This window comes from Pholis gunnellus (genome assembly GCF_910591455.1).
Source record: "Pholis gunnellus genome assembly, chromosome: 1".
Lineage (NCBI taxonomy): Eukaryota > Metazoa > Chordata > Actinopteri > Perciformes > Pholidae > Pholis > Pholis gunnellus.
The window spans coordinates 15,039,065-15,066,196 of record NC_136528.1 but is presented as its reverse complement, the minus strand read 5'-3'; the positions used below and the strand labels follow the sequence as shown (position 1 = coordinate 15,066,196).

The 27,132-nt window shown below is 40.8% G+C and overlaps 2 protein-coding genes across 2 annotated transcripts; both read left to right on the top strand.

The window, feature by feature from the left end:
• Positions 1–1,049: 1,049 nt before the first annotated feature.
• On the top strand, positions 1,050–7,760 carry tpma (alpha-tropomyosin). Its single transcript, XM_079169200.1, has 10 exons — positions 1,050–1,288; positions 1,707–1,832; positions 4,154–4,287; positions 5,315–5,432; positions 5,622–5,692; positions 5,834–5,909; positions 6,027–6,089; positions 6,317–6,386; positions 7,078–7,156; positions 7,605–7,760. Exons 1-10 carry the CDS (start codon positions 1,175–1,177, stop codon positions 7,606–7,608), a joined length of 855 nt encoding a protein of 284 aa, XP_079025326.1. The 5' UTR covers positions 1,050–1,174; the 3' UTR covers positions 7,609–7,760.
• A 3,702-nt stretch (positions 7,761–11,462) lies between these two features.
• On the top strand, positions 11,463–18,192 carry fbxo22 (F-box protein 22). Its single transcript, XM_079161972.1, has 7 exons — positions 11,463–11,637; positions 11,894–12,026; positions 12,335–12,422; positions 14,307–14,405; positions 15,525–15,677; positions 15,789–15,954; positions 16,369–18,192. Exons 1-7 carry the CDS (start codon positions 11,507–11,509, stop codon positions 16,760–16,762), a joined length of 1,164 nt encoding a protein of 387 aa, XP_079018098.1. The 5' UTR covers positions 11,463–11,506; the 3' UTR covers positions 16,763–18,192.
• Positions 18,193–27,132: the final 8,940 nt, after the last annotated feature.

Sequence of the window (27,132 nt, the reverse complement as noted above, 5' to 3'; positions counted from 1 at the left end):
TTTTGTCAAAGACAAAGGTTCTGTAAGTGTCAGAGTGGCTGTGAGGGCCATGGGTCAAACAGGTGCTTTCCTAGTTTGAGGATCCCAAAAATATGCACTCAACAAATCACAAGCACAAATAGTAAAGACAAGGCCAGAAAGGAAGGATACTTAAAACTAAAGGCTCCAAACAACCACATACTGGCAGTGTGGGTTTTTATGCCTCATGGACAAAAAAACACTGCTGTTCATAAAGTTTTACATAACACTAGTTAATGTGTGTGCAGCATAATTTCACCCATTAACTTATATTTAGCCACATTTGGAACTTGATTCTTCTTTCTCAAGGTCCAATTCTCCCAACATGAACAAAAATGAATTACTGTAGTTGGCAGTAAACTATTATTACTCAACAATCTACTCGTCCAGACCACAGGTTGTGTGTGACAGCTGTGAACTATCACAGGGGCACAGTGAGGGGGGCTGTGGAAATGCCAATGCTTCTGTATTGTAAGAGGAACTTCCACAGGGGCTTATCCAATCATACATATTTGTTATGCATGAATAGCTCTGATACAATTAATTCTAGCATTCTCTGTTGAAATGTTGAAATTTACATGATTCATTTAACAGTATCTGATATCCTTTATTTTGGCAAATACGGAATTAAAAAAGTATAACAAATTGTAATACATATGATTCAATTATTTCTAATTTGCACCTTCTCATATGCAGTTCATGGGTTATTTTCCTAGGTGATAACTAATCAGCAAGTTTCTCCCAAATTCTCCCCTCAGAGGTACTACTCATTTGATTCTTCACACTCTGCTCATACCTGTCACTTGAGGGGTGTTAGACATAGGAGTGGACTGAAAAGTCTTGGTGTGACTGGGTGCCCTCCTCCTGCTCCTGACGTCTACACGACTACACCCCATGTGTAGTCATAGCAGTGGTCAAATGTCTTGGAAGAGCGAATCACCGAGGAGATCCAGAAAAAAAAGACAGGTCCCGCTTTGACAAACAGCTGCAGTTGTATTGGGTACCCATTAAATGCCTGGCCAAACAACGTATTTGACTCACTACAAACTCAGGAGAGCTCGCACTCCAGCTGGGCGTTCAGTGTGGTTCCGACGCTCCGATCCTTCCGTTCAGTTTCTTCTTAGTTGTGCGCGGACACCACCGACAGTAAGCAGCCATGGATGCCATCAAGAAGAAGATGCAGATGCTCAAGCTCGACAAGGAGAGCGCCTTGGACCGAGCTGAGCAGGCCGAGTCAGACAAGAAAGCAGCTGAGGAGAGGAGCAAACAGGTCGGCACCCAAAGTGAAACCCGCAGTGGTGCTTTTACGCACAGGCACCAATGGCACGGTGCTGCATGGCTCATGCATGTCCAGTGTCCTGTGATTTAGGATTGATATATGTCTTTATAATTAAATACAGTTTTGGAAATCATATTACATATGTTTTTTTCATTGTTGCACTTTGTTATTTGGGCTACATGAAGTTGACAAAGGGAATATTTGACATGTACTATTAGATTCCTTATGATTCAGCTATAATGTTTAATAATATGTATGTTCTAACAGCCTAGAATGGTTGCAACTCTAAATGGTTGTTTGTTATGTAGAGCAAATATTCACAGACACTGAGATGTCATGTGATTGCGTATGAGAGTAATGGCGTCTGTCTACAAGTTAGTAAATGTCCTCCTGTTTTTCTGTAATCAAGCTCGATGATGACCTGTTAGCACTGCAGAAGAAGCTGAAGTCAACTGAGGATGAGTTGGACAAGTACTCTGAAGCCCTGAAGGATGCCCAGGAGAAACTGGAGGTTGCTGACAAGAAAGCGACAGATGTGAGTATGGGCTGACAGTACCACTGACTGGTGGAGAAGCCCCAGTGGGTCACCCACTGCCTAACGGTTTGCCCTTGAACCACCCTTTGGGCCCCCTTTAGGAAACTAAGATTACCAGCCCCCATACAGATTTGGTCTAATGATTAAGTTATGCAATGATTCATTATAATAGATCTATGGGTTGTATAAAAACATGGATAGTTAAATTTAGTTAAATCTAAATCTTGTGCTGTATCTGGTAAGGTCACAGCTAACTGGTCGGTGCATTTCACAGCCATTTGAACGAATCTGAGGTCCAGTGTAAGGTTTCAGTGGGGCCTTTTACAAGCATATTTCTAATCCTCGACAGATTTGTGGTTGTTCTAGTTTCAGCTGGCACTTTACAGTTATGTCCAACCCTGATGAAATTACCTGTTTATTGACTGTGTTTAATGTTACACCAATTACGCTTAATTGATTACATCACAATCTGCCACAACAAAAACAACGCAACTACAATATTATTGAGATAACATAAGACGATACAAGACATACTTTATTGATTGATGATTAAGACTAATTCAACTTAAAAAGTACAAAAACAGATGCATACCACAGATAAGAGAATAGACTCAAAACTAGAACTATACATGTGGAATATCTACTACAATATGAAGCATGATGATGAATTAAAATAGAAGTGCCCTTCCTCAATACACCAAACATCCCATGGAGTCACAACTTAAATCAGGACATAAAGTTGCAATCAATAAATACATAAAACATATTTCTTTTAAATTACACTGGAATGCAATAGGATGGTGAGTTACGTTTAGTGTGTCTGCATAGCAGAGAAAAATACACTACTGTGCTTATAGTACGAAAATAAAAGTGTTTGTGGTCTAATTAGCACAAAGACATGGGACAGAGGGCAAATAGCTGAGGAATATAAAAATAATAACAATACAAATGATACTACGAATAATAGTAATAACAATATGATTTATGTTGTGTTAATTGGACAATTAATTGTATGTACAGTAGGCTACAATTGTAATTTAGGTCATGACCATGTTTGGAGATTTTGACAGGGTTGGCTCAATTCAACATGGCTCGTTAATTGAATAGTTGTATAGCCTAACTGACAAAAAGTAGAAAAACTACATGCATTTAATTGAAAAGCAACACACATTGGAAATCATTGCAATTAGTTCACGTTTTATTTATTTGTTTGATCACATTTTTTTTTATTCCTTGCTTGTAAAATCGGGTACTTCCGGGGTTTGGCGGCACGTCCCAATCCCAATCCTCATCAGCGGTTGATTAAAGGCGGTGGGGGTAGGGATCAAACGCGCCGCATCTCCCAGTCTGTGTGTGAGTGTGTGTCTGCATTGAGGCAGCCCGCCCAGAGCTGAGAGAAAACTAGCTTAGCTGAGACCCCAAAAAAGCAGCAGAAATGGCCGGTGGGAGCTCTCTGGAAGCTGTGAAGAAGAAAATCAAGTCGTTGCAGGACCAGGCCGATGCGGCGGAGGACCGGGCAGCGTTATTACAGCGCGAGTTGAACCAGGAGAGGAGTGCGAGGGAATCAGTAAGCCGCCCCTAATTATTTAAGGCAATTAGTCTCCAGACGGCATTAGGCGTAAGTCTGGTCAAAGAAGCGTGGCTGCTAGGCCCAGACAGCGACGGTTTATGCTCGAATGCAGTCAAATATCAGGTGGACATGCTTGAAATTAGCCCAGTGTAGGATGTGAGTAAACGACGGGTGGATGAAGGGACACCACCCTTGCACGTCCCGGATACACAAACAGCCCTGTAACTAGCCGGCTAACGTTGCAGCAGCAGCAGCAGCAGCACAGGTCCTCCGAGATAAAATAATGTCCTTTGTGAAACTCCTGCAGGATAGCTAGTTGGAGCACAGGGGAGCTGCATTTCCCCCTTTTCAAAAATATTAAATTGTAGCCATGTTTTGTTGCTATTTATGGGACAAAAAGAACCAAATCACAGTGACCCAGGACATTGCAGACTTCACAGGAAATAGGGAAGGAAGGGTGCCTAAATTAGTCTCGAATTGTCTGTAAAGGTACTGTTAATGTGTGGTAGGTTTGAAATTTGTATAAAAAGAAGAGAAATGCCATCCACCCCTCTGCCTGCGACTATAATGTGCACATCAGATCCTGCAGCCCTCCCTTGTGCTCTTGAGTCCTGACCCAGCCCAAGCTTTCCTGGGTGAGCATGGGATGGGTTGGATGTTGTAAGCCCGCAAAGCCACCTGAAACACGCATGATGTTGGGCCATGCACATGCACTTGATCTGACTGTTTTTGTGGTGTTGTGCTCTCCTAGGCTGAGAGTGATGTAGCTTCCCTGAACAGACGCATTCAGCTGGTTGAGGAGGAGTTGGACCGTGCTCAGGAGCGTCTGGCCACAGCACTGTCCAAGCTGGAGGAGGCTGAGAAGGCTGCTGATGAGAGCGAGAGGTGGGTCCCTTTGCACCTGCAAATCAGACCCCACTCGGTCAACACAATCCACTCATAAGACCCTCGGTTAGTCCTTGGTACTATACAGGAAATGCACAGTTGTACTCTTCATATTTTGTAAGGTTTATCGTTCCCGTATCACCTGATGTAATATTTGTTTTGGTGCAATATACTCTTTATGAAAAATACATTTAGATTTTGACTGAATCACTTCAATGTACAAAGTATCAGTATTTTTTTTTAGGATGCACAGTGGTCATGCTCGGGTGGACTGTCTTTCAAGACAAATGGGGGAAAACAAGTTGTAGTACTTTAGCACTGAGATGTTGCTGTTGAACCTCAGTATACTAAAAATCAAAGATTGCACCTGACTCATGCTGTTGGAGTACCATGCCTATCATTTCGCTCAGTGCTGCCACTGGTGGCTGGAAGTCACATTGCACTTAAATTACAACAGGGAGAGAAAAGTAGTATGTTTAGATGATGCTTTGCATAATAGCAAAATGAATCATTGTTGTGTTAAAAAAAAATCTTTATATTGATGCAAAAATAACTCCAGACCAATAGTGGAAGCGGCCTTTAGCATTCTGTTTTCTACTGCAACAAGTGCAGGTGTCGACAGCATGGATAATGAAGTCACACTCCTCACCATGGGTGTGTGTCCTGCTCTCAATCAATCCAACTTTATTTATACCTTTTCATGCAGGTAAGTGCAGTTCAAAGTGACTACAAAAGAATAAAATGTTAAAATATAATATAAGGTAATGTAAATAAAGTAAAGTATCCAGACGTTTTTGTAGTAATACGATGTGTGTGAACGTCTGTGTAGTCCTTCTCGAATTCCAGACCACCTTCACCAATACGAGACACCAGTAGGAACCATTTGCTTTAACTTCCTGGGTTCCTTTAAGATAAAATACCCATCTCTTTGTCGGTCGTTCATGAGGGAATTATCACATCCTATTGTCCTTTTTGTTAAGCCTATGGTGCCCAGGACTTACCCGCCACACTGTCTTCTTTCATTCAGAGGCATGAAGGTCATTGAGAACAGGGCAATGAAGGACGAGGAGAAGATGGAGCTGCAGGAGATCCAGCTGAAGGAGGCCAAACACATTGCAGAGGAGGCTGACCGCAAATACGAGGAGGCATGTTGTCTCAGCTGTTCACTGCACTCTGAACTTTGCATTTTTGACATTCTTTTACTTTAATGAAGCAGCTGACGTCAATGGATACTTTGTGACGGAGGCATATTGTTGCCGCCAAGTCCTAAATGAGTTGGTTGTAAAATAAATGTAATTCTGTCTTGATCTCAACTCTGTACGCTGTGACTTCAGGTGGCCCGTAAGCTGGTGATCATTGAGAGTGACCTGGAACGTACAGAGGAGCGCGCTGAGCTGTCTGAGAGGTAACCACTTCCCTCCCTCTGTTCCTTCAAGTTGACACTTTAAATAACGTTTCAGACAAATTCATTTTAGGATTTTTTTTTTTGTTTTGTTTGTGTCTGTGGCATCATCCTACTTGTTCAACCGAAACCATGAACCAATAGCAAATGCTCTGAGCTCGAGGAGGAGCTGAAAACGGTGCAGAACAACCTGAAGTCTCTGGAGGCCCAGGCAGAGAAGGTAGGATGGCTGACCCAAGACGAAGCATTGCAAATAACCCAGCATCAACCCGGGAAATGTGTTTTTAAAGTTGTCTTGTATATTTGCCTGACTCTGGCCTTTTGTGTGCAACCACAGTACTCTCAGAAGGAGGACAAGTACGAGGAGGAGATCAAGATTCTGACAGACAAGTTGAAGGAGGTGAGTTAAATGAATTTAGCATAATTCACTAGCGAGAAAATAGTCGATCCATCCTCCGTTTGTATTTATCATAGGCATTTTTGGAAAGCTTCTTTCAAACTGTGGTGATTTGAATGTTGACTCAACAGTTACTTAAATAGAGTATGCTGACTGTGTGTGTGTATATGTATTTTTTTTAAGTGCTCTTCATGTGACCTGCTAATGTTTGACTGTCTTCCTCTACTCAGGCTGAGACCCGTGCTGAGTTCGCTGAGAGATCAGTCGCCAAGCTTGAGAAGACCATTGATGACCTGGAGGGTATGAGTCTTTTCAACTTAATCTTTAGGCATTTGGACAAGTTTCTTTTTACAAAATGTAGGGGTGCCTGTTACAGTACAATTGTGATGAACAAGCCAGCCCAAAATAGTAACCTTGTTACGTCTTATTTAGGTTTCCTTGTCGAGTGAGCTCTCTTCTAATATCATAAAATAAACTCTTTTTTTTTTGGTAATTCCCGAAAAGGGATACTCTCAAAAGAGGTGCTCCTTCTGTAAACGTTGGTGCAGTGTGAGGTTATTTATCTGGGCAGTTAAATAGGTCTCAGCACAAATAGCTGCACTGTCGGTTGTCTGTCATGGAGGGAAGAAAGAAAGCGGTGCCTCACAGAGGCCTGCCTGATATTATTCAAGTGGACAACAGCATTTCTCACCACGATGCCATTTGGCATTCTGGTGTAGTGACGGATGGAGGCCAGCGTGTCCCAAGCACTCCTCCTCAGGGTCATTGAACATGTGATGCCGTTTCTCAGTGACTCCTCAGGAATCTGACACATCAGCAGCTGTTCCATGTGCACTTCCTATTTCTGTCCTGCCTTTTTCTTTTTTTGTTCCAGTTTCTCTATTTGCGTTGTCCTTTTTGACTTCTGTTCTCTGACTCTTATCATTTTTTTTTTTCTTTTGTCTTCTGATTTGATTTCACTGCCTCTTCCAAAATACTTACCACACAATAGATGAGCTGTATGCCCAGAAACTGAAGTACAAGGCCATCAGCGAGGAGCTGGACCACGCCCTCAACGACATGACTTCCATGTAATTCACCACATTGCTTGTTTCTGCTTTGTGCCTTGGATCTGGATGCCACTAACCACTGTTATAAGATACAATAGCTCCCTCTTGTGGCATGTTTGAGTGCAGTGGTTTTTATTCAGCTCTATTATAGATGGGTGGATTTTTATTTATTTTTTTAGAAATCCTCTTTCCCTGCTTGTCTAACCCCGATGTGTGCGTGAACTAACGGTGTTTCTGACTAGATTCTTAGGCTAGATTTCCCAAACCTTTTGGTTAGCTTCTCCTGCATTTAGTAGTGGTGCTAGTCTCTCCATAGCTTTTTGCAACTTAGCCACATTTCCTCACAAGCTTCATTTTCTTCCTGTTCTGCATCCCTTTTTCCCTCTTTTGTTCTGCATGTCATTTATCTTCCATACCTCCCTTTTTTTTATATCCCCAACACTTTTGTTCTTTGTTTCTTCTTTCACAGCTAAACTTTCACACCCCTCACTCAAGAAGCTGGTTGAACGTCATCATCTCTCTCCTGTGCAGCACAGCCTGACTTCCTGTCTCTGTATTTCCTTACTGCCCCGCTACTCCTGCACATTGGGCTGTTGCTGCTGCCATCCATTAGTTCATCTTTCACACAGACCTTTGAGCCAAGTTGCTTTCTGTAAAATAAACATTCTTCCATCTATGCCAGCCCTTTCCCTTTTTCTCTTGTGATGTTTCTTCATTTCGATCTGTCCCATCTTCTTTTTTTAAAAAATGTCTGTCTTTTAATTTATTCTGTTGAGTAGCTTTTGAATAAACTCTGAAGCTCCTCTCACATTTACTGTTCCTTTTTCTGTTTGAGAGGACTATTTGTTATAATGCAGTTGGGGTGTTAAATAATTCTCCTTACCTGTGAAATACTAGTGTTCACATGAAATGCGACCGTTTTCCGCTGATGTCAGTCATGACCGGTTACCTGCTTTGATAAGCGGTTTATTTGGCCCTTTGTGCGGCTGCTTTCTGTGCAAGTTTGGAGTAAAAAGTGTTTCCAAACCCTGGTGTCTTGAGCACACTATAGTGGCCAAAAGGATCAACTGCACCACCAAGGATTTAACATTTTACGTACTGACTTAAACCTCTTAATGATCTTTAGTGTTTGCATCCTCCTTTTTATTAAGGAAGCGATTTCTAACATGAGCTAAGTATACCTCTTAGAAATAGTTTTTTTTTTTCCAGTACTATTGGCTTAGCCTCGGCCCCTGCACCAAAAATCATTGACTCTGAATGTGGATTACGCTTTGGTCTTTATATGTAGGCTTCTTCCAGGCTATCCTCAATATCACTGGGTTAACTTCTCAGTAAAGCGACTACAAAAGGAACAATGAGTAGGAGATGTTGCCATGGGAAGCCAGGACAGATGGTTAGACCGTACGGAACTGTGAATATCAAATAGAGTAAGCTATTGCTTTAGTCTGATGTCTTCATGAAGTGGGCAGTCCAGGTTCAGTAATTACGGTAGTATGGAACTTTGCTTTACAATATCATGAGGTCGGCAGTTCAACAGCTTGAATACAAACTTGACTCTTGTTCTGTGTTTAGCTTCGAAGCACTAACTCTTTCTCTTTTGTACTAACCTGCCTTCTCTTTCCCTTTTCCTCTAACCTGCTTTCTGATTGTCAAGACCATCTATACAAGCAGCTTGAGAAAAACCGCGTCCTGACCAATGAACTGAGAGTAGCCCTAAACGAGGCGTAACCTGGAATGGGCTCTCGTACGCTTTCATTCTTCTGAATCTCAACCGTCCAGGCATATTGTCTAATGCTGTGATTATAAAAAGGGTATAGACACCTGTGTCTATGACACATGGCTTCAACCAAGCAATGCGTTCAACAAACGGAGATTTTTCACATTATGCATGCTAAAACTGTGGCTACAGGTGGGAGGGCGGACACACTTTATGAAAAGTTGCAGAATGGATTTTATGTTTGAAATGTCTGTTATCGACAGGGCTGTAGCGCTTCAGTTGAAATCTGCATGGTGCTGTTGCTCATGGGGTGAAGGTCAGTGAGGATGCTCGTGGCCGACGTCGGAGGGAGGCTCTTAAAATGCCGCAAGGGGTCCAGAATTCCTTGTACATCCCCCGCTAAACTGAACAAAAATAATCAATGATTTGAAAATTACAAGATGTAGTGTGTTCAGCTGTCCTGAGAACTAAACTGCCCATTATTTTGGTTTCAATCCAGATTTGACGTAGTTTTGTTCTTTACAGACTGTCCCCGATCGCACGTCTTGTGTGATTAGTTGAACGAACAAACCTTCTGAATTGACTTAAGCAGGAGGGAGTATGCTTTGGTTTAATGCAGGAAGGATGCGGTGCTGACCACTGTACATGTACAGAGACAAGTCACACCCTATCTGTTAATATGAGCATACTAGTTGATGGAGATTATGTTGTAGTCATATATGGTTGGAGGGTATATGTGGAGCATGTGCCAATTAAATTAAATTAAATTAAATTAAATTAAATTAAATCATGCAATGTAATGGTACGACTTTTAGGCTTCAGAGTAAAATTGAAATGATAAAGAATGATGATAAAGAGGTAAAACTATAGTTGCGAAGGGAGATCATTTGTGGCAGAAAAGGGGAAGGTTTTTCCATGGAGGATGTCTCCAATTTGGGGTTAAATTGGTGCTCAAACTTTTGGTTGACCTGAAAGTGGTTGGAGAGGGTGCTTGGACTTGATACTGTAGGTCATGAGCATTGTTTAAATCCTGGCAAAGGGACATTCTTTTGTACTAAACCCAGCTACAGCCCTGTCTATAGCTTATTCACAGTGAGTTGGCTTACAGTAGTGTAGTTGAGAATATGTACGTACTTAATGAATGCTAACTACGCTTTTTGTTATCCTGGACTATAGCTTTTTTTCTGTATTTATATCCTGTGAATTTGTTTTTGTATGATTTTTTTTTTTAACCAATGCAATGCTATATTAACAGATAAACTCACGCGTGCTAAAGAAGAAAGCCTGAACGTAAAGCAGATGCTGGATCACACTCTGTTGGAGCTGGTTAACTTTTGACCCAGCTCTGTTCCTCTGCCCACATTGCCTCCTCTACTCTGGCTATGGATGGCTGCCATATACGGCTGCTACAGATAATGTTTGGCCTTGTGTTTATAAGTGTCCTCTGGACTTCTCATCCTGAAGAAACCAGCTCTACACAAGGTAGCACACGCTGCTGCTGCTGCAGTGAGCTCCAGTTAAACTACACTGTTTGCATTACACACTGTAATCAAAGGTCGGTTATAATTCATTGCATAGCTTTAAAGTTTACATGTATTTGTCGGGAGAATTTGCATTTTTTGGAACATAATCGTTGTCATCAAAGCCATAAATTAAGCCACGGTTATATAAAGGACTTTTATTATGTGTACTTTTGTAAAGTTGTCTTTGTTTCGTCTGTATTGTAAACATTCATTCATTGTCAGTGATGTTGTACACTTCCATTTAAACAAGGAAGGAATTCTTAGCACAGTTGTTTCATCAGCTATGTAAAAGAAATGTTTCCACATTGTACTCATTTTTCTGTTCATGTTGAGAAATTATTTGTTTTTTGTCTCCCATTTTATCTCGGAAAAGTAAACATTATGGAATAAATGCCTCCTCTCAAGTATACTTTATTCGAAGTCTGGCTTTATTACAAATTATATTTTAATTTCAGCATGAATGAAGGGGAAATATAAGATCTCAAAGGAGAAACCTTTAGTTGTCATTACTGTGGATATCTTCTTAAATTATATTCTCTGTCACTCCATTTAAGCAATGCAAAATGGATCACCAAACTTGTACAGTGGAAGTGCCACTTGTATTTCAAATGAGAAGCACAACATGAGGTGGTACTGTTTTAAACATGAACTGTATTCTGTAGGTTCCTGCAGTTCATCACCAGTGCAGTGAAATGTGACATATCACTTAGGAATATATTATTAGGTGGCGCTTTTGTGCTTGTAATGCTATAAAATGAAACTGTCTACAAATGACACCTTATTTCGGACTATGGTCTCTTGAATGTTGTTATAATGTAAAATGTCTTAAATGCAAAAGAGGTGAAGTGACAAGCCTTTAACAAGAAAACAAAAAGACAAATATCGGCACAAATAAGAACATTTTGTGTAACAAATATGTTCGGTATTGTCCAGTCAAAACAATCATTATTTAAACGTCCCTTAATTAAATTTAACAAGAAACTACAGAGAATGTGGGCGGAAACTTTAAACTGCCGCCGCTCCTCCTCGCCGCTGGGGGGCGGTGTGTCGCAGCGGTGGAGGAGCAGAGGTGAAAGGTCGTAGCTGGGCAGTCTGCCGGAAAACACACCGACCACGACTCGAGAGCAAAATATGGGTGAAAATGAAGAATTTGCCGCTTCTTTAGAAGACAGCAAGGCTGCATACGTACTCAGCAATGTCGCCGAAGTGGTTGAGCGAATTCTGACGTTCGTACCGACCAAATCGCTGCTCCGGATCGCAAGGTAGCGGGAAACGTCTGTATGCTCAACCGTTAACTTCGCTAACGTTCAAAGGCTGTCGAATGGAAGTGAAACTGTTTCCACATACACATAGGGCAGTTAGAAAGCTAATGTGGCAGCCAGGGTGTTGTAGTTTTTGCACCTACTTGCAGCTGTGTAGTCGTGTTTTTCTGACACAAGCACGAACTTAAAGGCTAACAAGTTTCTAACGTTCCCCAGCTAACGGTAGCTGACATTTGTCTGTGTCTGTGGTTCTCAGTGTGTGCAGACTGTGGAGGAACTGTGCCCGTAGAGTGCTGAGGACTCAGCAGCAGCTCACCTGGGTGTCAGCCTGTGGGCCGTCCAACACGGAGGCCCACGTCCTCTGCAGCATCCTGACGGAGGAGGTGGAGGTACGTTTTTTTGGGGGGGGGATGTTAAAAGACCTGGAACGTTACTTTGCACATGTGCAGTTAGCAGAATACTGACATGGAACATGGTGTATACAGATAGCAAAAGTACAACACTCTAATGAAGTTGTTCATGCTCAGCCAGGAATGATCTCTTTTGTAGTCCTGGGGTGAAAACAGTGTTCACTTGCATGTATTTAAGGAACAAAAGGTGTGGACGATTGTTGGGTCATGTATTGAATCCAGATTGCAATTCATAAAGGTTTATAACACTGTTTTAACATATGCCTTTTACTTATGATTCTTTCCAGAAAGTGTTTCTCGTGCCCAAAACCGTTCTGACGTTGGTAGACTATGAGGGCTTCACTGGACGAGCGTTTTGCTACAAACAGAATAAAGGTTGGTATTAGATGTTGGTATTTACTGCTTTATTGTGTTCATTTGACAGGTAATGTCGGGTAACTGCACACGTACTGTGTCATGCACAATTGTTTGAGTTGTGTTAGTGGAAAACAATGGTGCAAGAAGTATTTTGATCATTTAATTAAGTAAAAGTACTAGTACCACACAGGGTAAAAACTCCGCTGCATTCAAACCTTAATTAAGTAAAACATATGTAAGTATTATCAACAACCGAGTCAATGTTTTACTATTTGATATGCTTTTTTAAAATTAATATTACTGCTGCGTTAATGTGTATATTGTATTTTTATCCTGTGACTGTCTAAGATTGCACTATTTGTAACTCCTTTATAAACTGCTGGATAGTTTAATCTACAACAAAGCATCATATTCTCTAAGACCATCAGTTTGTAGCGTTGCCGTCCTGTAAGAACCACGTATGTCCAAAAAGTAAATCTTTCATGAGTGAAGATGCATGTTCCAGCTCATCCAATCCTGTTTTAAGTAGTTTATTTACCTTAAGAGGTAGGAGAATAGAGGAAGTCTTCATCTTTCAGTTAATAACCAACATTCAAAACCAACACATTTGGAGATGCATGGTTTTCACTGGACATGAAGTTTATGAAAAATTGTAATATGAAAAGTAACTAAAGCTGTCAGACACTATGTACTGGAGTACAAAGTACAATATTTGTCTCTGAGATGTAGTGGAGTAGAAGTATAAACTAATGCAAAGGAGAAGTGCCTCAAATTTGTACTTGAGTACATTAGTTGAGTAAATGTACTTATTTACATTCTACCACTGGAGAAAAGTCCGATATGAATTATATGAGGTAACATCCTCCTGATTTAGTTGTATCATAACAGTACAATAGTTGTAAAATAGATTTGGGATGCATGTAGAAACTTTGAGGAAAGCTTAAAAAAAGTTTTTCCTTATCCGAATGAGGCTCAACGAACAGAGTGTTTTATTCTGTACAGATTTTAAAGCCCTTGAGGCAAATTTGTGATACTGGACAATATAATTTAAATTGACTTAAATTTAAAATAATAACTAATATTCAAGATGGTTTAGAAATACAGAATTTAATAAAAAATGACAAATCCCATTGAACAGCCCAAAAAACTCAATTATAAGAATCCCATACATTTGAAATCATACACATTTGAACATCCATTTTAATATGTAGAAATCACTGAAATACAGCGTTAGTTAGATTGTGTTCATGGGTCCCACGATAATAACTTGAAGCCACTAATATGGGCCAGACTACTTAAAATCATAAGGGCCTCACAGACTAAACAATAAAAATGATTTATGTGTGCAGCAGCCATAATAACTGTTTAGTGAATCAGTTACAGAGTTTGGTCATATTATGGTGCTGCCAGTTATCTGTTCCCTGTTGGTTAGCTTCAACTTGTGACCATTGCTCCTCTTCATCACTGCAGCTTCAGTGACTCATGTTGTTGTGACATTAAATCGTTGAGGAAGTTTTGTTATGGCACTTGTATTATAACTGTTTACTTCCTTAAAACTGCTCATTCAGTCTCTTTATAGTCAGTTTGTAGAAGTTTAGTTGGTAGTTGCTATGGTTATTTGCGGTTTAATATAGGCCCAGCTTGCACACTGATTCATTGACGAGAACTAGTCGACACCTTCCGGACGATCAATAACAGGAAATGAAGGCTTGCATATGAATTTGCATGCATTTCTTTTCATATAGATCTCACTGAAATTGTACATGTTGGGTATTTAGCAGTGTTGTGCAACACTTAACGATGCTCTGCTGGTGTATTATGTTTCATATTAAAATAATAAGTATATAAAACAGTGACCTTTCTCAATAACAGTTATTTTTTCCCCCCTCGACTACTCTGAAGCCAAAAAGAATCGCCACAGCCCAGACACGGTGGAAGAACTGAACCTGCTCTTCCCGAAAGGCTGTGACATCATGGGCATCACCACACCAGGCGTAGTCTGTAAGTGTTCCTCCTCTCTGTCGCTTTCATATGTCCCCATTCATTCCCCACCTCACCCCCAATAAAACATGGCTAGTTTCTTTATTTGAGCCTCAAAAATACATTGGTTCATATATGTGTCCTCGCGTGTTCGTCTTGCGAGGCTACTCTAGAAACAATGAAGCATAACCAGGTGTCTTGGGTATATCAGAGAGGAATAGTTCACCTTTCAGCATAGAGGACTGCTATTAATCTCCACTGCTGCTGCCTAGTTGTAAAGCACCACTAGTGGCCGGCGCTTCCCTCTGATAGATTGCCTCGTCTGCGTGCTGCTGTGCTCCCCATTTTTCCATATAATCACAAGCCTGCGGAGAAGTGACTCTCCATCAGCCACGTTCTCTTTCCTCAGGATGATGGCTGATCGGGCTCCTGTAGTTAATCAGGTTTAATGGCAGCCTCAGCTGTTTGTGATAACACTCACGCAAGGTCGCCACACACATCTAATTTAACTGAATTACATCTTTTGATTGGATTAGGTCGACATCTATAGATTACTTGTAATAAGTCTGCCACATAGCCCCCAGTACATCTTCTTATTTATGCATATTGGTGATGGGTTTGCACAGTATTATAAAGATGACTTGTGATACACCAAGACATTGTATTTCTGCATAACTGCTTATGAATTCCATAAACTGTGACACATTGGAGGATGGGGATAAATGAGATGCTAATGTGCCGAGTCTGCTCATTTTGAATACAGGGACATGTTTTTTGTAATGTACAAATTCAGCTGCACACCAGTTAGCTCAGCAAAAATGTAAACCCTAAAATCTGAAAGGTGTACTCGTGGTGAGTGTCTTATAATCTTGTAAATGAATGACGACATAGCACAAAGTTTTCTCATTTGCGCGGTAGCTCATTCGTCTGCTAAACTCTGTTTAGAAGTGCCTTTAAAGCCATTGATTGATGGCAGTGCAAGCATGCCTGCTGTGTTGGTGTCTCTTATGTACAGTATGTGCTGGTCTGTGAGAGGCTGTAGTTTGTTCTTCAGTCAGCAATGGCGAGGGTCTACGAGTGACCACTAGTGGTTAGCATTGATAACTTAACATTCGACCTCGTGCCTGCTACTCTGTGCAGTGACTCCCAGTGGCTCCTACTCCAGCCTTCCTCAGGAGTACCAGCAGGGGGAGGCTGGCTTTGCCATCATGTTCCCAAGCATAGAAGGTGTCCACATCAAGCCCTTTCACTTTTGCAAGAAGTCCATTTCCCCAACAGCTCTGAAAGAAGCAGGTGAGTGTCGGCTCACGGCAGCAATTCAACAATCTAAACAGAGCAATGCAAAACTTGGAAAATCTTCCAGAACTTGTTCTTCTATTAGTCTTTGTTGTGCTTTCTTTCCAGGACTAGTTGACAACCCCGAGCTGCGTGTGGTACTGATATTTGTCTACGAGGCATATAAAACTGGAGGAGTGCACTTCCTCAGCCAGATACTGGAGCCTCTGGCCAAGAGCAAAGCGCTCATTGCTGGAGGGCTGGTAGAAAGTGTCTTCTCTCCTCCCAGACACTGGTGAGTTAATGTCCTTTTTTTTACATTTATTTTTTGAAGAATAACGCTTTAATACAAAAAAAATAACAATTGACCGATCTTAAGACCCGCCCCCTTTAGTTACTGTTGCAAGGTCAGACAAGCTTGACAAAAAGAAACATGGCGTCGCTGGTTCCGTTTGGCTGGGTGCCGCAGTGTGTATTCGATAGTGTGTGTTAATATACCTTCAAGAAGCTGAGAGCAAGAACTACAGCATGTGATGGAAGGGGCGGGACTTAAGAAGGGTCAATTGCAAGTGATTGCCGCTTTGATTGAATTCATAGATAATCACGAGAAGTTATCATTTCAACAGTTGCAGAGTTGAATTAGCAGTAGCATTTTTTTTTTTTTTTTTTTTACTGCATTTTCACTTTCCCATCATTTCTCACTCCGTAGCTGTAGCCAGGGGGCATATGGTGTGGTGGGTCTGGCCTTGAGTGGCCCTAAGGTGCAGGGGGCATCTGTGCTCTTGGACCAAGAAGTCAGCAACCCAAAGGCGGCCGAAGCCACGATCCGGCGGCTAAAAGCAGCCAAAATTCCCGAGAGGAACACCCTAGGGTTCATGTTCGCCTGCGTGGGGAGAGGCCAGAACTACTACCACAACCAGGCCAACGTAGAGGCCGACGCCTTTCACAAGGTGTTCCCCAACACCCCGCTCTTCGGCCTGTTTGGCAACGGCGAGATTGGCTGCGACCGAATCGTGAAAGACGACTACACGCTGTGCGACACTGACACGGACGGTCTGCAGCACGAGTACACTACAGTCATGACCCTGGTGCATTTAGGCTGACGGCCTGACCCGCAGTCACAACGACCAAACGGTAGTAAAAGAAAACAGCAAGTCGGGAACAAGAAACATTTTGTACAGTGTCGCTCACATTAAGTCTCAGAATTTTGCTGTCACCAGTTCTGCTCATAAAGCAGGACAATGATGTAATGGCATCATTTGGGAAATTGTGTCCCTCTGAGACTGTGTGTGTAAACACGGCTTCATATTAAAACTAGTGAGTCTCACAAAGTTTTAATATTATTAGTATTCAAATGTGATAGTGCGCTCTTGTAAAATATACGTGTATATATTTTTCCTAAATTTCGCCCATATTCACAGCATATCTTACCCACTGACATTCACCTCGTGGTCTGTGTGTTTTGCAGGTAAGTTAAAATATACACTCGTGTGTCCCACAAGCTATTGTTGTAGTTGGTGATTCAGCGCAGGCACTTTTTATTCATGTAGGTAAGAGGAGTGTGGGCCCTCTTCCACACAATCAAGACAATCTTGATTTAAATGCTATCCCTTGTTACGTAGGTTTTACACTTATGGTTTTTACAAAAAAATAAAGGCATTAACCTAGAAATCAATACTCTTTTGCAAGATATCTATAGGTCATGGTTCAATTGGGCACAGGCATCAGTCAGAATCTTACAGTGCCTCTTTTTTATCGTCCACGTCAGGTCATATCTCTTACTACCAACTGTTAATGGTTGGGCTCAATGGTTATTGCATCTCCTGCAGCTTAAAAGAAAAGAGTTCCCCTAAAACAGAAGAGAGTAGCCCTGTGACACTGACCAGCGGAAACTCTAGGAAATAGTTGTCATGTTATACTTTCCAAGGTTAGAAAAAAAAGTGAGGAATTGGCGTAGATGATGAGGTATTTGGTATCCTTTCTAAATTTTTCTAAAAACGGTTATTTTTGAATTCCTGATGGTACAGCCTGAGACTCTAAATGAGGTCCACATATTACACATGCCTTCTTTATACAATAGAATATTGGTAAACATCCATTAATGCTTTATAAATGTGTTATTTTCTAGATGGCCCTGTCATTGATTGTTGCCATACTGTTTCCTCACTAAGAACAATATTCTGATGACATGAAGGTGCAATTTCCAGTGTATATATATATATATGTGTTTGTTGATGGGGTTATATGTTGAAGTTCAGCTTTCTGATAAAAGCTACCACAGTGATTATTGCAAGAATGGATGTTTTTGAGAAAATTCCAATATATTGATTTTTGAAAAAATAATTAGAAGTCCTCTTTTGTATCATAATACACAAAAATGCCCTTTTAGGTTTTGAAGAGGAAAGTCAAATTTATTTTAAGTTGGTCTTTTTGGCTCATAGGACAAATTTGTTTTGGTGATGATGCACTTTTCTACATGTGTGCCAAATAGGCTATCTGTTCTGCTCATGTGCTCAATAAAATTCATTCAATATTTGTGAGTTTTCCTATTTTTCTTCAACTCCACTGTTAAAACCACAGCAGCAGCAGCTCTAGACCCAGTCCCTCAACACGCGGGGCGTTACGCAGCCCTCCTCGGTTGTAACTACAGGCCTACTACTGTTAATTCAAACACACCCTGAAATGTGAGCCTCAGCCTATAACATCTTCAGCAGCCCACGTCCAGGCGTGCTTAAATAAAGGAAGAGACGCTTGAGATTGATTGATGTGCGGTTTAACCATCGACTGGCTAATCCCGATGAATGACAAACGGTTAAGCCAATTGCTGTAAAGGCAATTTATATTCCCATAGTATCTTTATTTTGGGAAACCATAAAAAAAAAAAAACCGCTCATGACACGGAGAGGGACGACCTACCAGGCGTAAAGCTAATAAAATCATCCGTGGCGATAATCCGCTCTCAAATTGGCCTCAATCGGGAACTGAAAAAATCTTTTTTTTTCTATCTCTCTCTCACACAACACACACACACACACACACACACACGTCCACCCCACAGCCAATATTTTTAGACTGCTATGTCGTGACCGGAGCGATGCAAATGTCACACGATTCATTGGCTACTGTCAGTCTCCGGCACGAAAACGTCAATGTTTTGATGGCGTTTGGATAATATTGTGTTCTCCGGTCGCTGCTGCGTGGAAAGGGGGGAAGGAAGGTTGGAGAGCCGAGGCTTCGTCGGGCTCGCTTCAGCACCCGGACAGCTCCTTTCGCAGGGTTCCCCGCTGCGCTCGCCGGGGAAACCCTCGGCTGAGGAGCGGAACCTGGATCTGAGGCAGCACACGCAAAACCCTCACCGCTCCAAAGCCAGGAGAGGAGACGGCACTTAAAAGGGTCGTGATTTGCGCAATCTGAATGACACGTGAATGATGCTAATATGATCTTGGCGAGTGACGATGCTTCTTGCATTTGAGCTTCAGACCCTCTTTTGGTTTTGCACTGAAATCCAAGCAGCGCAAGTGGGAGCAGCAGAAGCAGCAGCAGCAGTGCTCGTCCAATGCAAAAGTGCTAAGGATAGCTGCAGCCTACACACACTGCGAGCCTGCTGCTGCTTCACTTACTCTGATCATCACCGAGGGAGACATTACTATCAGCAAGAGGGCAGCGGGAGGCACGATTACCCGTCAACAATGTAAATCTCACACAGGTAGGTCCTTTGCTGCGAATAAATAATTCATTTATGTACAGCGAGGAGCTCTCTGTGAGCAGAAATCTTATTTAGTTGGAATCTGATACCAAGTAAATCAGTTTTTGTCACGGATGCATTTATTACTCTGATGGCAGGAATTGAAAAGTCTAACATGTCTGTGTTGATTGTTTAATCCCAGAACTGGTGTGATTAAAAGTTTACATTTGCAAAAGTTCCCTTAAGTTTGGGGTTATGTGGAGTATAGCCAAGGCTCTATAGCTAATATATTGTTTTGTACATTTTTATTGCATTCAACTTTTCAAAAACATGTTTAACCTATAAAGCTGCAAGAGTTTAGGTTTCTGTTAGTCTGACATTTACCACCGCCACTGACCATACCTTAGGACAATCTCTCAAACAGCTTCCTGATGACTTGTCAAGCATGTGATGAAAGCAATGAGTTCCACCAATTTCATATTTTTCATCACCGGATAAAAGAAACATATCATATGGGATGCAGTTAAGAAGGGGCTTCATTTGGCTATCCAATATTCTTAAAATGTTTATGGAATGCCCCGTATATCAGAAGTTGTGATGTTGCAATATCCGTCACCAGACAGCCACCCAGATTATTATTGGACCTGTATGTAACATGTTTGAATCTTGCTATGTTTGCATCACTATGCAATAACTTTTAAAATAGGTTCTTCACTTGCAATAATGGCCATGTTCTTCCCAGGTTCGACATGAAAGCAGCGTCTATCAGGTGAAAAGGCGAACTGCAGCACATAAACAGACAGAACTGAGTGGAAACCTTGTGACAACCATCTCCACATCTCTCCCCTCTCCATCAGCCACCATCATGGCAAACGCTGAGTGAGTACAGTCAATTTCTTCTTGTCTTCCTCACTCTCTTCTCGTATTCCAAACCAGTGCTTTTTTTCCCTTCTTTTCCTACATATAGTAAAAGAAAATGGGTCAAAGTGTAACCTATAAAAATGTATGGTCAAATGTCAGAGATGCAAAATAATTAACAGGGAGTGCCCGTCGGACATGGACCACATTCTTATGGATTCCTTCCTCTTCCTTACCCTTCGTTTTCTCAGCATGCCTCTTGTTTTAATCTCAACTTCTTCTCTTCACACAGTCTCCTCTCTTTCACTGTTTCCCAGGTTTCTGTGCCTGCCTTTCCTACAATAATGACCTTTATTAACACAGACACTGCTACCGTTGAGGTGCCTCTGACCCTCGTCACTCTGAATGCTAAACACAGACGCACACTGAGATGCAGAAACAAACCTGCACAATGCTGATTACAGAGCGTCCATTCTGCAGCCGTAGGTCACTATGTTAATCCTTCCTGTGGAACAACATACAGTATAGATTCTTATTCTCCATGTCTATTATGAAATAACACATTTTTCCAACAACTCCAATCCACCCCCGGTTTTCTCCCAGCTTTCCATTTTTAAACTGTGCTCTCCAAGTGCGTAGTGAGAACAGCTGATGCATTACAGAGGGAACGTGCTGTAGCTTGTGTGTATGCTTGTGATTGTGTGTGAAGACAAAGTAAAGAGGAAAGGGAGAACGCTGAAAATCATTATTCTTTGTTAACTCATGATTCTGCTGACATAGCATGACTCTCTAGTTCTTCTCATGTTAACTAGCTCCATTTATTCTCTTGACCTAGATGAATAGCCCTAAATCATTGCTCCGTTTGTGCTTTTATAAGAGAACCAGTTCTGCTCGTGGTCCCATACAGAGCTCAGCGGGTCTCAGTAGCGATGTCACATCATGCTGCTTTTGAGGTGAAATGCATCCTGAAACAGATGACTATAGCTCACAGTTGCTTTTAACAGTTCACCAGAAAGAAGCTTTCACTCTTGAAGACTGATGAGCATGTTGTTAAAGATACAGTACAAAAACAAATGAGAAACAAACATTTAAATCCTCTTTTTATTATTCATCCAGATGTACAAAAGTATTTTAACCTTGGTGTTTATAGAGTAGTAGCACTGGATGTACAGTATGAACGTCATTTATACTACTACTACTACTACTACTACTACTACTACTACTACTACTACTACTACTACTACATAATAGTCATTATTAGTAAAACAGACCTGTATTTTACGCAATATGTCAAGAGTCTGACATATTCTCAGCTTCATGAACATTCATATTTGGATATAAAAGTACAAGTAGATTGTGAATTATTGTTCTGTCAAATCAGTCTCTTATTTTCAGTTGTGTACTTATATGCTTTATAAGTACCAGCATAACAGTGTAAAAATACTAAATTAAAAATAGAAGTACTTCATTCAAAATCATACAGAAGGAAGTACCTGAAGTTTCAAAAATAAAAATACTGGTTCTGCAGAAAATTATTACTTTACAAATGTTATCTTTGATGACATTTTGAGCCGTCCTTGCCTGACTTTTCATCTATCACCTATATCATTACAGCTTCATATGCAATACATCATCATAACATTGTGATTTTCAAACTAATCAGTCTTATCGGCGGGGAAAGTCTCCCTTTAGTAAATGTGTTCCTGGAAATGCCATTCTAATTCTAATTATTCACTCAGTCTTTACTGAATTAAACATTCACAATTTAAAAAGATAACAGCTGTTGCTATGAATTCTGCATAATGTTTAAGATGCAAGAGGCAAACCTTTAAATATAGAAGTACAGGATATACTTTGTCTCTCCTATGTTTTTTTCTATATGCAAAAATATAGTGTAGAAGAAACAAGTCAGTCAGTTTCACAAGTCCACAGATATCTGACTCAGTAAGTCTTTCAAGACCTGTATTCCCTCAAGTGTCTGTAGAAATTAAAATAATCTATTATTGGAAACTGACACAGTGTAAAAAGGTCCACAGACCTCTCTATTGTGAATAAGGCTTATGTTCATCTGCTGTCTTAGTCTTGTCCCACGAGGGTCTCTGTGTCTCCTGTGTCTTATACAGCTTGTATCTGTAAAGGTCAGATAAGAGACTGGTCACACCAGGGCCAGAACAGTCCATTGTGCAGTCCACCAATTCATCATAGTTTAATCTGTAATATTATTAATGAGCTAATGTGCCGGGCAGACTTCATTAATATCCACTGGCGTGAAATTACAAAAGTTCCTCTGGAAGTTGAATGGGGTGTTGTAAGAAATTACCTGAAGCAATCTGTACATTTCTGTAGATTTGACAGGTGTTTTGTACTACAACATGGACACTGCTAAACATCAAGTAATGTTTTTGAAGCTGTTGCCGTGGAAACCCTGGTGGGCGAATTGACCAAGGTGTATACTGACCGAAAGGCAACCGGTAAGAAAGGTCAGGTGAAGTTTTGTTTTTCTGCAGGTATCACTGTTTTAGCCTCGTCTAATCTGGATGCCCGGGGAAGTCCCGTACGTGAAAGTTGACAGTTTTTCTTTTGCCTCATCTTCATCTTTTGATGTGAAATCCATATTACGATATATCGTGAGTCAGCAGCAAAGACGAAAATTACTCACTGTCTTAACTCTCTTAGCAGCAAGAAAAAGACATGCCTTCAGTTTATGGCGCTACTACAAACACGCAAGTGTGACATTTCTATATACTGTTGTCACCAAGACACACATTTTAGGCATTGAGTCGAACTAAATTGAGATTTTAGCAAAAGTTTGCAGAGATTATTGTTCCACAACCAGTGTACTTACTCATATGTGATGAGTCTGTAACACTAATGCACAATGATGTCCAGCTTCTCCAAAGTTCCCCACAGCAGCTGGTGGGAGCAGAGAACATCTGCTTCGTGTCTCCATGTTCTGGCCAAGTTTTGGGTGTGTTTTAGATCCTCAGTCGTTGTGGTCAGACAGCCTAATCTAACGTGTGTGTGTGTGTGTGTTGAACTTTTGATCCACTGGGGTTTTGTGGAGTGTGGTTCAAGATGAAATATGCCTGGAAAAGAAAGTTTATTTTCAAAGCTGGCATTGGGCTTTTCAAAGGGAGGTGATAAGCAGCGGAACACCTATGTTTGATGTAATGTGTAGAAATAATGGCTGATAGTTTTTATAGGTTTCATTTTCTCGATAGATGCATATATTCATAATCAATGTCAAAACATGAAAGCAGACAAACTCAGATATTTATTTCATATTTGCACATATTTCATGGAACCATTTTCAGCTGCACTAGACTAAATACTACCTGACATACACATATCCAGTACCTAAGGTACTCAAGCACTGCATCACTGCTAATAGGACTGCTATCTAGTGGATCTCATTCAGAGAAAAGTAGATCATATTTTCATAATGCAGAGTGTAGGTGGAATTTAGGATTTATGAAAAGTGTCCAATAAAAGTTTAATCAGGATATTGAAATTCTGAGTTCACTTCTGAGCACTTTGAAGCCAAATGAATTCAAAAGTATCAGAATGTCCATATGGTTTTTGTCAGGATTTTCTTTCTCTGTAGTTAGGCTCCCAAAGATTTTTTTAATTTTTTAATTTTGGGGATATTTATGGCTTTATGTTATTCAGTAGTAGAGAGATGGCCCCTAAACAAGAAACAGGCTAGCGGCCTGTTGAGCTGTACTGATTTACAGCAGGAATGCTGTGATCTTACTGCTAGCGCTAGCATGCTCACAATGACAATGCTGGCATGCTGATGTTCATAAGGAGCTTATGCTAATTTTGCTATTAAACAAACAAAGCCAAAGTATTGCTTTTCTTTTCCCCAGGGCTGCTTGTAAGTCTGTCTTATTGCACAGGGGTCACAAGGGTCATGAGCGAGACGCCTCCAGTTGTTGGAGGAAGAACATTCTTCAGCGCCAGTGGCTCCCAGTTACTTTCATGACCTTCTGTTTTGGTCAGTGAAGTCCCTCGAGCAACTTTTGTCACATAATGACCTTTCCTACCTGGCCCACAACTCTACAGTCCACGATGCACTTTTATCTGCCACCCCCAGGGAATCCTGCTCCCCTGAATATCACTGCTTTCCTGTGGGTGCTCTTCTGCAGTCACAGTCTTTTTAATGTTTTCATAAAATAATGTTTTTGAAAATTTTGAAATTGCCACTTTCTGTAAGAGAAGAACATCGGGAATACTCAGAAAGGTCATTATTTGTATTTAAGATGGCAAAAACTTTGTATTTATATTTACATCCGGGCCAAGGCTTCCTTTTCTGTGCGTTGCTCTTTGTTTACATCGGAAATCCAATCTGGAGTGTGGAGTTGAGAGACAACGTGTACGACTGGAGTGTTTCTTAAGTAGCCATTTTACAAGCTAATTTTTAACCAAAAAGCTAAACCGTCAGGCGGAAGCCGGTGGGTTCTGAGACTGCATTGCGGCCAATGCATTCCGCCTCTTTTGCTCTCCATACAGAGAGTTTACCTGCATTCACCCAAAGCTTGCTGCAACGTGATTAGTCACTACTACTCTGACTACAAACAGAGACCAGAACGCTTCCATTGCCAAAATCTGGTCCCATTGCCCACTACTTGGATTCTACATGTAAATGCAGAATCTGTTTATTAAGATTACTCTCCCCCAAACACATATTTTTTGAAAGTGCCTGCTCTTTTCTAAACTGTTTCCATTGACGGCTTCTCAGATGGTTCTGTGTAACAAACCATATGGAGGGCAGGTTAACATTTTAATGCAAGAAGCGTTTAAGTTCATGTTATTCTTTTCATGATATTCATGCTTGTTTACTTTGCCTCTTCTGGGTATCATTTTATTTCTCAATATCAGGAGCTTTGATGCACTGCCCACTTTGAAAATGAGTCTGCATTTTCACATTTCATTGCAACATTGATGTAACTTTGACAGAAGTTTAAGTCTTTGCGAGTGGAACAGAGTAGCAAAAGACTTTACCTGAATTATCCCAAATACCTAAAAACGCATGCCTAACCCTATTGCTTCACATAAGAACACTTTGCTGAACATCGTACAAATCCATAAGCTGGGTCAGCAGCTTTACCCGACATCTCAACTGGCAGCCAGGCAGCGCACCAGGTACATTACTATAAGCTGTGAGCTGGCGGGGCTCTGGACAGCTTGTGTCTGTCATGAGTGGTTATGTGTATGGTCCTGATTGTTTGGAAGGAGAGCCAAAACCTGCTGCTGTGCTGTAGATGAGAGGTGGTATGGATGAGAAGTTGTGTGTAGGAGAAGTGTGGAGAGGACAGCGTCTATCAGGTCAACCCGCTGTGGTTGCATACTGCATATCCACAGTCTCGGAGTGGTAATTAAGTCTCTGACAAAAAATAGGTGTAGAGGTATTTGTCATAGAGGCACGTTGACAACTTCCACAGTACAACAACGTACTAGTTCATCCTGACATACATTTACTAGTGGGACTATGATGATGCATTGCTTTCCCTTTGTTGGTTGCTAATTTTTTTTATTGCAGCATTGGTTGCAGAACTAAGTCAGTGATAGTGATGTTGCATTGGAAGCCACTAAATGTTTTCATGTAACATAACTGGTTTGCTTGAAAGACTGAATAACTACAGTCGGGGGATTTTGCTTCTACTTAATAACATATGCACATTCTTTTGGTTTTATTTTTCAAATTACTGTTAAGTGAGACTTTAAATCCCATGAAAAACAAATCCTACATATTTATCCATAACCATAAATATTCATAATTCAATTTTAAACATTTAAAAAACAACAACATCCATGGGTATTATTTATTAGGAGTTTAACAGTCAAACATCTGACAGTAGCCTGGCAACATAAGCAAGCAATCCCACAACTGTCATCACATTGTGATTTAAATGATGCTCAATCCTGATTTGTGCTCAGAAATACACCAGCACTGAGCCCGGCCCAAATCATACCAGCAAGAAGATCACAGACGAAATACACAAATCTCTCTTTTGAAATAAACAAAACTCTTACAACTTTGGCAGAAAATTGTGAGTTTATGTCGGACCACATCGCTCACAGAAAGAGGGGGTTGAGTATGTAGCTTTTCAGGGCCTCTAAAAGAAAATAAGGAGTGCCAAATTGTTGCATCAATTGATCACTTGTAAAGCCTGCTTCAGAACGGCCACTTCAAGACATTCTTGCATCTTTACAACTTGTTTACGGATATAAATCTCACTGACTCTGAAGTCTTCTTTAAAGTCAGTTCTTTATACAAAAAAATATTTTTAGACAGACTTTCTCAAACTTACATTTATAGACTTTCTTACAACTCATGCGCCGCTATCTTTCATTCTGTTCATCCTTTCATTGGATATGTATGTATTTGTATTGTTCCTACATGATATTATTACATCTTCTGAGCAGACAAGACAGGCTGCTATACCTACAGAAATATAATGTTCTGTTTTTTACTTTAATATCCATTTTCCTCACTCATATAGTACATATTGCCTCTGGTGACTATCTGTTTGACTATATAGAGTATGTATCTTCAAAGAAACGTAAGGCTCTCTTGCCAAGGGAAATAATCCCATCAAATTGGGATGAGGGCAGCAACTCTTGAGACTAGACTGCAATAACACTTCTTTTTGAAAAGAGGGTTTTTATTAATGAAAAACAAACAATGCTGCTGTTGCTATACATGCGGAGACGACTACTCTTGGGAACTACTACCTCTACTTTTTAAAGAAGCTTCCACCCTTAACTTTAATCATTATATCAGTATGAAGAATCATCAGTCTGTATTCTGGCAGTTATTTTGTAATTATGTGTTGTAGTTTACCTTTGTGTTGTCAACATGCTTCAGTGACGTCGACCTATTTTTTAGATGGCCTGGGAGAACAAGTTGGCGCTCTTATTTCGCCG

Coding starts and splice junctions, on each gene's coding strand:
- tpma (XM_079169200.1), top strand. CDS start 1,175: ATGGATGCCATCAAGAAGAAGATGCAGATGCTCAAGCTCGACAAGGAG. Junction 1,289..1,706: donor CTGAGGAGAGGAGCAAACAG/GTCGGCACCCAA, acceptor TCTGTAATCAAG/CTCGATGATGACCTGTTAGC. Junction 4,288..5,314: donor GCTGCTGATGAGAGCGAGAG/GTGGGTCCCTTT, acceptor TCTTTCATTCAG/AGGCATGAAGGTCATTGAGA.
- fbxo22 (XM_079161972.1), top strand. CDS start 11,507: ATGGGTGAAAATGAAGAATTTGCCGCTTCTTTAGAAGACAGCAAGGCT. Junction 12,423..14,306: donor TTGCTACAAACAGAATAAAG/GTTGGTATTAGA, acceptor ACTACTCTGAAG/CCAAAAAGAATCGCCACAGC. Junction 14,406..15,524: donor CACCACACCAGGCGTAGTCT/GTAAGTGTTCCT, acceptor TACTCTGTGCAG/TGACTCCCAGTGGCTCCTAC.